Source organism: Bactrocera dorsalis, chromosome 1 (assembly GCF_023373825.1).
Source record: "Bactrocera dorsalis isolate Fly_Bdor chromosome 1, ASM2337382v1, whole genome shotgun sequence".
Classification (NCBI taxonomy): Eukaryota; Metazoa; Arthropoda; class Insecta; order Diptera; family Tephritidae; genus Bactrocera; species Bactrocera dorsalis.
In genome coordinates, this window is record NC_064303.1 from 61733905 (window position 1) to 61746054 (window position 12150).

Sequence of the window (12150 nt, forward strand, 5' to 3'; positions counted from 1 at the left end):
TATAAAAAATGATTTCCACAATTTTTCATCTTATATTACAAATTGATGACTAATAAACCTAACAAATCATATTTTTTCGATTTATCTCATTTTTATTTAATTAATTCATAAAATAAATTCATGCAATCTTGTCATGCTGAACTTAATTGTTAATTTTCATTACTATTTTTGTATTTTACCGCTAAAGTCATTGTAACTATCGATCTTAGTGGCACCTTTTTTTCCTAAAAATTATGCGGCCTATGTCTAAGTCTCATATCCCTAATATAAATAATTTCGACCCTCTGGTTCTCTGTTCAACTTAATATATTATTTTCGGTTGATTTTATATACCCCATTTGAGATTGATTTTAATATATAAAAACAATAGCCTACGAGCGGTACAAAGCCTTCAAAGTCGTTGAAGACATGCCTCGTTTTAAACGGCCTTCGACCTTTTCAACCGTTGAAAATATTAAACAGGCAAGTGTTAGAGAGATAGCGAGAGAACTCGACGTCCGTTTCAATGATTTTGGTGGATATTTTGGGTATAAAATGCGTTCTTGCTCGAACCGTACCGATAAAGCTGAATTTTTTTCAAAAACATTTCCGTAAACAGGTCTCTATGGACATTCTGGATCGCACGAATTCCAATCTCACATTCTTGGAGAGTATTAACTGCAGATTAAACATCCCCTAAAAACTCAAGGTTATGCTCATTGCTTTCTTTCGATATTCGTGTTTGGTGCAGCATGAATTTGTTCCGGGAGAACAAGTGGTCAATAAGGAGTTCTATTTGGCCATATTGAGGCATCGAAAACGGCCATAATTGTGGAAGAAAAATTCATGGATTTTAAACGACGATCGAGCCACGATTGTGACCGAATTTAAGGCCAAACCCGCAATGAATACCATCGATCAACTACGGTACTAACCAGATTTGGCTCCGCCTGATCTTATTTGGTTCCCAAACTAAAATTGTCGCTCAGGAAATTAAAAAATAAATTGATTTTGCCGAAAAAACCATTTATTCTGTTGTTTTTTTTTTTAAGTCCTGTTTACTTTGGAACGCACCTTGTACAGCACAATTTCATATTCCACCTTATTCTATTACTTTCCGGTAAACAAATCCAGAAGCAATTCATATAACGGGATTAAACTTTGCACGAATAATGCCTTTGGTGTATGCCACCATATGAGGAAACATTTTTCAAATCCAATACGAGATGTGTGCGGGTTACGTATATTCGAATTTCGAATTTTTTGTGGCGTTTTGTTGGTACTCATGTTTCTCACTTATGCCGACAAGCTCGGTCATTTTGAATGTTCATTTAATTGTTGACAGCTGCTTTGCTTGCTTGCACATGTTTTGGATCGTCTTCGATTTTTACCTATCAAAAAAATTGCACCACGATATCGCCCCTGCTCACACATAGTTGCTTGTGCGCGACTTTTTGGCCAAAAACAACACACTAATGATGCCACAGCCACCGTATTCCCCATATCTGGCCCCTGTGACTTTTTCTTGTTCCCTAAACTGACGAGGCCCATGAAAGGACGACGTTACGCTTCTCTTGACGAGATAAAGACGGCATCGAAGGAGGAGCTGAAGAAGATAAAAAAATGATTTTTTGGAGAGCTTCGAAGATTGAAAAAACCGTTGGCACAAGTGTATAATATCTCAGGGGGATTACTTTGAAGGGGACAAAATAGATATTCATGAATCAATAAATAATTTTTGAAAAAAAACACAAAATTCGCGATACTTTTTGAACACACGTCGTAAATACTATGTTCGGACCGACAACGAAAACATGTCCATGTAAAATCTGTCAAACGTAAAAACAGTTTTCGCTGAAAACTTACTACTTGAAAACTTTCATTATAATCGGTGCCTGCTCTAGTTTAATCGATTTTTTTGGAAGACATATTTTGCCGGCCCTAAATTGTCACTTGGTATTTGTTTACATTCCATATGTATATAAAAATACAGCTGCTCACTGTTAAGGGGATTCTCTTGTTCTTGCAAAACCCTTGCACGGTGCACCAATTGCAGATTTTTTTTCTTGGTGCAACGGCACAACAAACACGCAAAAATTTATTTGCCATGGCTTTAAAATATGTCAGACCAAAACCCATGTTTATTTTCGTGCCGTCATATATCACTAGATTCTGCCATGGGTGCTCTCTTGGCCTTGCATATTTCGGTATAGGATTTTTGCATTTTGTGTCATCATGCAAGAGCAAGAGAATCCCCGTATTGATAGTTGTCAGTGAAAACTCATCGAAAACACACATTGTCGGTCCGAACGACTTACATTCCACAACATACAAATGTGTTTTCAAAATGTTTTCAATGTCGGTCCGAACATAGTAAAAAACTGTTCAAGCCCCTAGGTACCAAATATGGACCCCAGTAGCTATAGTTGATTTTTGATCGGAATATCGGAGAATATCGGTGTTAGATATATAATTGAAATTCAGAGAAAATACTTCTCTGACAATGGTATGTCTGTATGTTAAAAATGAGTTGAATCGAATCAATACTTCCCTTAGCCCCCATATACCTAATAAAAAGATAGTCGAAGTCGCCTGACTTTACTCTACATGATTCGTTTTTTTTTTATTAAATGACATGTTAATAGTATGATGTATTGGGAAACTAGATAAAATCTGATCGATTCTACCCCATATACTGCATATAATGATTTCCGTTTTTCTAGCAAACCTTGTGTGTCTGTCAGTGTATGAGTTATATACAGTATATGTATATATACTACCACTTGTTTTACACCATAAAGAATTTCCTTGGCGTTGATTCTTGTAAGTTGCAAGAGTATAAAATGTGCGGGTGCACCCGAACTTAGCCCGTCCCTACTTGTTTAATATAAAATTGTACGAACACCTAAAGGTATTTCCTCGACTTTGAACCAAGAGTACGAAATGTTCGAACTTTGCCCTTCCCTAATTCTTTAATACTACTTACGTTGAAATTTGTTTGCACCTCTGATAGTTGTAAATTGAAAGAATGTTCAACTGCACCCAAAAGCGTACATTATATATGCATATTTTCGCATCATTTACAAATCTATATACTAATGAAATATATTTAAAATAGACTTATTGGAGGGCCACGCATCCGGAAATGAGTGTCGTTGGGTCTATTCCCAAATCAATGACTGTTCAGAACGCATCACCAATGGCAGATCAAAATAGATTTAATTCAACATCCACAGGTAAAAGTATAGTAAATGATTAATACATACTGATTTATTTTAATCATTACCAACTATAATAGTTGACAAATGAGAATTTGTGGTGAGGATTTAAGATGACATAAATAAATAACATTTTTTTAATTTGTAAGAAAATGCCACACACAACTGAAATACCAGAATAGAGAAGCGTGAATAGATTAAACGAATGAGTCAATCTGGTAGGAAAGTTGTTCAAATTCAGAGAAATCGCCGTGCCCATTAGGGGTATAACTTTTTTGCAACATAATATTTACATGGCCGTACATGATGAACAATGGTCAAAAATATTAACTGCGTTTTTACTTTTTTGTTTTCTTTCAAAAAGTTCCCGCACCAACGCAATTGAATTTTTTTATTTTGATAAAAAAAAAAATTGCAAAAAACGCGTTTAAAGTTTTCAAATCAGATAAGACTCAATGTAAAAATTTGCACTATTTTGTGGATATCTCAGAAACCTTGCATGATATTGATATAAAATTTTGATACGAGATAATACTATAAAATCTACGTTTTGGCATCATTAACTCAAAAAAAGTATTTTTTGATTATTTTGCATCAAATATTATTTATTATTATTTATATATAAGAAAAATATAGTTTTTGTTAATTCATTTTCTTTTTTTTTTAATTACACATATATTTTATTTAGAGTTAGAAGCAATAAACTTAAGATTTAAACTGCGCTTAGATTTACATTTCGGATAAATGTCTTGTATCAATTTGATGGCTCGTTCTGCGCATATATTCGAGCGCTGTTGGTTTGCAATAAATGAGTCTTCCTTCACCCAGTGTTTTAAAAAACATTTGTGCGCTGCTTTAAAAGGCTTTACCGATGTTTCTAATTTTGTGTAGTCATTTACATGAAAACGGTGGTCGGAAAACCATACGTCATACCAAGCGCCGCATATCAATTGACAAATAGGCAACAGTTTTTTTCGGTGTTTGGCAATGAGTATGAATGTCAAAATGCAGATTATAGCCCTTCAGTTCCAACGGGCGTTGCTTAGCGATGGTAGAGTCTTAAATTTTATATAAGGAAAGATTTTATTTTTTCATAATATTTGAACGCTTGTCCCAGCTCATACTAATACTGCATGTCATCGCGCCATTTGATGCATCTTACTTTCAATTTTTCTTTGCCTTGAGCGAAACTTAGAGCATCGAAATTATTGATCATTTCTGAAAATATATCGTACGGAATATTTGGTGATATTGATTTTCCATCCAGTGACTCATCCATTACATGTCTTAAAATCAGATCTAAAATAGGATGTTGACAGCTCACATATTGCGGTGAATGTAAACTTTTTGTTGAAAAGTATTTTTGGAGTGAGATAACAACTCCATTTTTATGTCCTGTATTGACGGTTGTTGTATCACACACAATCATTTTGATGGAGCCCCACAGTTGAAAATTATCGAGAACTTCCTTGATGCCTTCAAATATGGTGGAACTTCTTCCATTATCAAGATCCAAGACCGCCAATCTTACTTCTCTGAACTCATTTTTTAGCACCACGGCCTGTATTTCTCTTTTAACGAATTTCTTCCCATCAAAATGAAGACACCAAATATTATTCTTGAGTGAAGTCTTATAATCTTCTTCCAAACGTTCTGCTGCTTTTAAAATTCCTGGTTGTGTTGGTGTTGTTATATTAACTCCTGATTTCGCCAATTCTTTGCATATTTTAGCTGCATTTTTGGTGGTCACATTGGCAGTTGTTACTATTTTCACTGCTGCCTTTGTTGAACAATTCGCTTGTTTAAGCCTTGAAGGTACTTCAAATTCTTCATAATTCGGGACGCAGCAATCATCGTTCGCGTCGCTTGATGATATTGAAGATATTGATGAGTTTAATACACTATTATTTTTGACGGAGGTATTTTCTTTCATTTTAAAAGCTATGGATGGGTGAAGCTTTACATCCTTAGAAGTTGTGTACCCAACTTCTTCGTTCGTTCTTATTTGGAGTTCATACAGCTCTTTATCTTCAGTACCAAGCCACATACCGTTTTTATTCATTACATCAAATAATTTGTTGAATGAGATTACCATGTTTGTTCCACTGCGTGTTTTTAACGATTTCTGGTATGTTTCTATGAGTTTTTGTATTTTACGTTCAAGGGATACTTTTGCTATGATTGGAAAATTAAGTTTTGACCAGAAATCAATCAGTTCTTTTCCAATAATCTTGCACCTATTCACTTTGCTTTTTTCAATTTTTGCCAATGCATTGTATCTTTCAATTATAGCGGCCTGCTTCGGAATTTTGCACAATTCGGTTAAACATTTTTCAATATTTCATGTCTTTTCGTTGTACTTTTTTTAAAAGCAACTAAATTATTTGTCCACACTTTTGAATTTTTAAGAATATATTTTTCACTCTTTTTACAAGACATTACGTTTTTGATGTTAAATAGTTATTTGTCCACATTCAATAGCTTTCGCGTTGCTGGCTAAACCAAGCCTGGCAAAGAGTAGCAATATAAAGACAATGAATACAAAACGAATTGAATTAATTGTAAAATGCTACAGTTAGTCGACGCTTATCGCATATTTACGATACGTGAGGAAGAGAAGCAACGACAATGAATACAAAAGCAATTGAATTACTGGGAAAATATTACAGTTAGTCGACGTATATCGTAAAGTTTTGTTGTGTGTTTTTGCGTCCTTTTCCGTATTTGATAATATTCGGTGATGCTTGTTTTTTTCTATATATGGGTGTATTATTTTTTTTTTCACAAAATGTGGAAATATTTCTTCTATTTGTGCATTTTCTTATCGGAATATTGCTGCCAATAAAGAAATCATACCTACTCAAAAAAAAAAACATTTTTTGTGTTAATGATGCCGAAACGTAGATTTTATAGTGTTTTATATCGTATCACAATTTTATCAATATCATGCATGGTTTCTGAGATATCCACAAAATTTACATTTTTACATTGAGGCTTATGGGATTTGAAAACTTTAAACGCGTTTTGTGCAATTTCTTTTTTTTATCAAAATAAAAAAAATTCAATTGCGTTGGTGCGGGAACTTTTTGAAAGAAAACAAAAAAGTAAAAACGCAGTTAATATTTTTTCACCATCGCTCATCATGTATGGCCATGTAAATTTTTATTTTTGAAAAAATTGTTAAAAGTTATACCCCTAGTGCCCATGCCGTTGAATAACACCATTGCATAAGGCATTGTGATAAGCTCCAAGTACACCCTATCATTTTCTTACATGCGTACAGAGCATCACGGGCGTTTTCACTCTCTTCCACATAAAGTTTCCATAATAAGAAAAGATGTATGTCTCAAATAAGAAATTGTATTTTATGAAAAATATAAATTTTGGGCAGAAGAATTCCAGTATTGAAAAGAATTTTAATTTGGACAGACCATATAGTTTTCATAGATACTAAAGGTTGCTGGTTCACTCATGATATGGGCAGTTGCTTAACTCTCGGAAAATTGTATTGCTGAAGTGGCCTGTCTAGTCTAGATTTGAATCCGATCGACGATCTGTGGAGAATTCTTTAAAGCAAAATTTATCAAATTTTCAAGTAATTTGACAACCCTATGCAACTAAAACTTGCAATTTTAACCAAAGGGAACAAAATTCATATGTGCGTGCTAAAAACTTTTGCAGCCAATGCCTCATCGTGTCCAATTGGTTAAAATGCATAAGGGAATCACAATCCCTTATTAAAAAATGCAATACTATTTGTATTTTTATAAATAAAACGATATGTAGTTATATTGAAATGTTATTTTGCACATATAAATATTTTATATGTAAATTACAGAAATGATTATTTTTTTCTTAATTAATAAAGATATTTAATATAATTTAGTTGCTTAATGTTTAATTTTAAATTATAGGCAGGTTCTCACTTCAGCACTTTAAAATTGTTTAAAGAAAACAGCAAGTGCAGAAATCGCAAAAGGCATATTTAGGATAGATTAAGTCAGGGATGTGCACATTTTTAGCCCGCAAAGTTGGCAAAGTGCGCACGGGGGCTAGATGAGGGGAATATCAGTTTACGGAGAGAAGGGCATAACAAGTTGAGAAAAGTTGCGAAAAAAATCAATTACATTCCTCCGTAACTTGATGTTCATCGCAGAGTGGTTGCGGCAATACTGACATTGTACACAAATTTAAGAGTGGAAGTTTACTTCATATCGGAATTGTACAGTTCTGTGAACAAAAAGAGGTAAACATAATTTGCACGTTTTAGAGATTCGCATTAATATCTGTTTTAATTTACCTTTGGATGCTGGAAATTCTAATCACTGTTATGAAAAAATATATATGCGTTATACTTGTATCTAAAAACAATTTTATTTAATAAGAAAACAGCATATTTTAAAACTTCACAACACCTTATGGTTGTTCCTATTTTGTTCACACCACTGTACATGTGATAGATCAGTCAATGGCGGTGATGCCAGTTGTAAAAATTCATTTTAGTTACAATTGGGAAAACTTTTATCAAGTTGTGGGCTTTTATACGTACATATGCATATCTGCATATATGTATAAAAAAAGATACTTATGACCATTATATATATTGTGTTTAAACATATTGCAGTTCCATTTAATGAAAATGCTTATATAAATATATGATTTGTGATATTTTCAGTTTGGTTTTTTTATCAAAATATTCAGAGAATTGAGGTTTTTTTCTATATGTAATTGTTTTGTTAAATTTTAAAAATCTAAGTTGCCTCTGGAAATATATTAAAATAATAATATGCGCTATAGAAAGGGAACACATATTTTCAAAAATATAAGAAATCATCAAACAAAAATATATTTGCGCGGTATGGCATTATTGATTGAGAGTGGCTAAGCACACAAATAGAATACAAACGCTAATGGCATAAACATCTTCTCATTTCGCTACGAGCGGCAAGCGTTTTGTTCTCGTTTTCATTCGAACAATGTTGCCATTATTCAATACGCATATGTAGTTTTGTACATATCTAAGTTTTCAATTATAATTTTTCATAATATATAATATCAAAACTGAAATCAAACTATTGAAATTAGTTTATATATTTGTAAATAATAGCATTCGATTCTGAATTTGAGTTATTTTAAGAAAATTTCAAATATATTGAAGACAATTTTTATAATTACTACAGTATATCGAGCCTGGCAACCCTGCGGAAAACCTAATGTCGTTGGAAATTCTACGATTGGCGGGTGGTAGAAGGGTTGTTGGGTAATTATTTACATTGCGCTCTCATAAAATTCATTTGGTCAAACAATAAATTGAAGTTATTACTGAAATTACTTTTTATAAGGAAGTTTAAAGAAATAACCTGGTTTGAAACTTTTTGCTTCGAAAATTATATCTAAAATAAGAAGTAGGTTATCTGATTTAAATTTTGGTACAATAATGCGTGTAGCTATAGCAAATGAGATTAAACCAAACATATAATTTATTATTTCAAATAAACAAAATTAAATGCTGATATAAAGACATTAAAAAAAAATGATTATTAAAATCAAATATTTATTATACTTTTTGTTATTTGCCTTACATTTTATAAATTTATAGTAGTTACAAAGAAATTTAAAATTGTTAGGCAATTTTATAATTATTACCCACAGTGCAACTTCCCATATATGCGTGCGCTCTCATTTGTAAGCATGGTGTGAGAAAATACGTTGCTCTCTTTGTAAATATGTAGGGGTAAAATACGTTGCGCTCACTTCCCTCTTCATGTTTGCCCGCCATGATCCCCTCACCTGGCCCCCAAAATGTGCACTCGTGCCCGCACGGGCAAAATGCCACTGAGGGCTAATATGCCCATCCCTGGATTAAGTTAACAGGCGAATCCTTTTAAACTTCTAAATACTGGATTATAAGACCTTTACAGAACGACAAAGATAGCGAGCTTTCAATCTGAACGGACGTGTATTGATGCGCTCCGTAAAAACTTTCTAAATAAACAAAAATAAAGAATAAACAAATAACAAAAAAGTGCATTAAGTGCAAGTGTTAGGCAATAACGCCGAAAGTGTTAATAAAAACATAAAAAACGCAAAAAAATTATACCTTTTGTAAACAATAATAAAAAAAAAACAAATACATAAGTGCGAAATAAACAATAAAAGAAGCAAATAACATGAGCGCAGCGTAGCCTCGCCAACAAGGCCGTAAGCATTCTCTGAACGCCTACTTCAGCTTTCTCGAGCCTGCGAATTCAGCTCCTAACAACAAACAAGGCAACGGTGGGAATGAGTCATCGAAGCGAACAACTGAGCAGCACCATAAGCAGAGCGCAGAGCAAATTACAAAAGCAGCAGAGAACAGCAATCAACAACGGCCAGCAACAAACGCGTCAACACCAAAAACTAAGCAGGTACCAGCAAGCACGCAGGCAGCGAAGAATAACATAACGCAAGGTGAGAATGTACCATTAAAAAAAGGCCAGTTCGTGCAAACTGACATTGACCGCTACGTTAATATAAAAAGGAAATTAAGTCCTTCAAAGTCAGCGGTCAATTCTAAAAAATTTCAAGTCGGCACAGTAAATATGAATACAACGGAAGTTTTAAATGGCAACAGATTTGCCTTACTAAGCAAGAGTTCAGACGACGATGCGAAGGGTACCACCACAGTCGTTAATGCAAAACCCCCTCCAATTTATTTGCGTGAGCGTAGCTCAAATGCACTTGTCTCCAAACTAAGCAATTTAATAGGCACAAACAATTTTCATATTGTGCCCTTGAAAAAAGGAAACATAGATGAAACAAAAATTCAAATATACACTGAAAAAAGTTTCATGGATATTGTAAAATACTTGTCAAATAATAACAAAAATTACTACTCATACCAACTGAAGAGCTCAAACGGCCTAGTTGTTGTCATAAAAGGCATTGAGTCTTCGGTAGACTCTATCGATGTGAAAGACGCACTGAAAGAAGGGGGTTTTAGCATTAAATCAGTAGTAAATATTTTTAACAGGAACAAAGTCCCACAACCAATGTTCAAAATAGAACTGATGCCAAATTGTAACCAACTAAAGAAAAATGAAATACACCCGATTTACAATTTAAAATATCTGCTCCATCGCAGAATTACCGTTGAGGAACCACATAAGAGAAATGGTCCAGTACAATGTACAAACTGCCAAGAGCATGGATACACGAAAGCATATTGCACTCTACGCAGTGTCTGTGTGGTGTGTGGTGATCTACACCCTACTTCTAAATGTAGTCTTAAAAAAGAAGATTTAAATAAAAAATGCAGCAATTGTGGGGGAAATCACACTGCAAACTACAGAAGTTGCCCCGTATATAAAGATTTGAAATCGAAGTTCCCGAATGTTACAGACACCCCGTAATGAAATAATAGCACCCTCAGAAAAAAGTTCAAATCATTTTACTTCTAACAATAATAATATGCAAGGAAGCTATGCATGTGGTGAAAGGCAACACTGTGCAAATGCAACTGCCGCAAAATCCTCCAAATGGAGGTATTGAAACTATGATTATAAATCTTACACAGCGTATGACTCAATTTATGTCTACTATGCAAAACATGATCCAAGATTTAATAAAATCACAAAATCAAATGCTGCAAAATTTATTAAGAAAAAATGAGCTTACTAAATATCTGTATATGGAGCGCTAATTTCAATATACCGGGACTTAGACTATACGTTACAAATCATCTGGATGGAAAAGCGCATGGTGGCACGGAAGTGTTGATTAGAAATCGTTTAAACCACTATGCTCTAGAATCTCATGCTACACCACAGTTAAAAGCTACAACAATATCACAAAAAAATCGGGGTTGTGACTTAAACCTTACGGCAATTTACTGTCCACCTCGTTTTAAAAATACAGAAATCGAATTTAAAGACTTTTTTGGAACACTAGGTCAAAGTTTTCTAGCAGGTGGAGATTATAACGCAAAACACACGTACTGGGGCTCACATCTTATTAATCCGAAAGGACGACAGTTGTACTACACTATTATGAATAAGCATAATAAGCTGGATATAATATCTCCTGGTAAGCCGACAGACTGGCCCAGTGATAGAAGAAAAATACCAGACTTAATAGATTTTGCTGTAGTCAAACATATAGATAGATCGCTTATGACAGCTGATACATTTACAGACTTATCATCTGATCATTCTCCTGTACTAATAAAGTTATACGAACAGCCCATGATATTTGAGCCGAAAGTTTCTCTAACATCACATAAAACTAACTGGTTGAAATATAGAAAGTATATCAGCGCCCACATCAATATTGATTGCAAAATAAATACGGGAAGAGACATTGATGAAAATATAAGAGAAATTAATGACGTAATAACTAATACAGCTGTATTGGCAACACCAAAAAGAAACAACAAACCATTTGGTTTTAGAAAGATCACCAATAATGAAATAGAGAAACTTGTAAATGAGAAAAGGCGAGCTAGGCGGGAATGGCAGTTAAATCGATCCCCTTCAACTCTGCTTCAACTGAAATCTGCTGTACGAAAGTTAAAAAAAAAGTGCTTAAACGCGAAGAGGAACACAACACTGAAAATTATATTTATAAAGAAACTGTGTCCAAATTCTCGCAAGCAAAACTCTCTTTGGAAAGCACAAAAGTCTTTCAAGCCACCAGTAGATTCCAACATGCCTCTAAGACAGTTGAATGGTAGTCGGGCATGTAGTGATGAGGATAAGGCAAATTGCTTTGCAAATCACCTAGAAAAGGTATTTCAACCCAATTGCCCAAAGAACAACTTTGAGTTGCCAACCTTGCCCAATATCGCAAACGAGTCGCATGTGTCTATTAGGACTTCTACTTCTGAAGTTACTAGAATAATAAAAGAACTTAACCCCAAAAAATCACCAGGACATGATAATATTACCCCAAAAATGCTAATTGAGTTACCAAATAT

The 12150-nt window shown here is 33.9% G+C and overlaps 1 protein-coding gene across 29 annotated transcripts in view; it reads left to right on the plus strand.

Moving 5' to 3' along the window:
• The window catches only part of LOC105224078 (voltage-dependent L-type calcium channel subunit beta-2), a 995088-nt gene that overhangs the window by 730690 nt on the left and 252248 nt on the right, over positions 1-12150 (plus strand). For all 29 annotated transcript variants that reach the window (XM_049462492.1, XM_049462493.1, XM_049462517.1 and 26 more), the window contains one exon: positions 3098-3215. In XM_049462492.1, coding sequence (XP_049318449.1) covers positions 3098-3215 — 118 coding nt within the window. The remainder of the gene's footprint in view (positions 1-3097; positions 3216-12150) is intronic.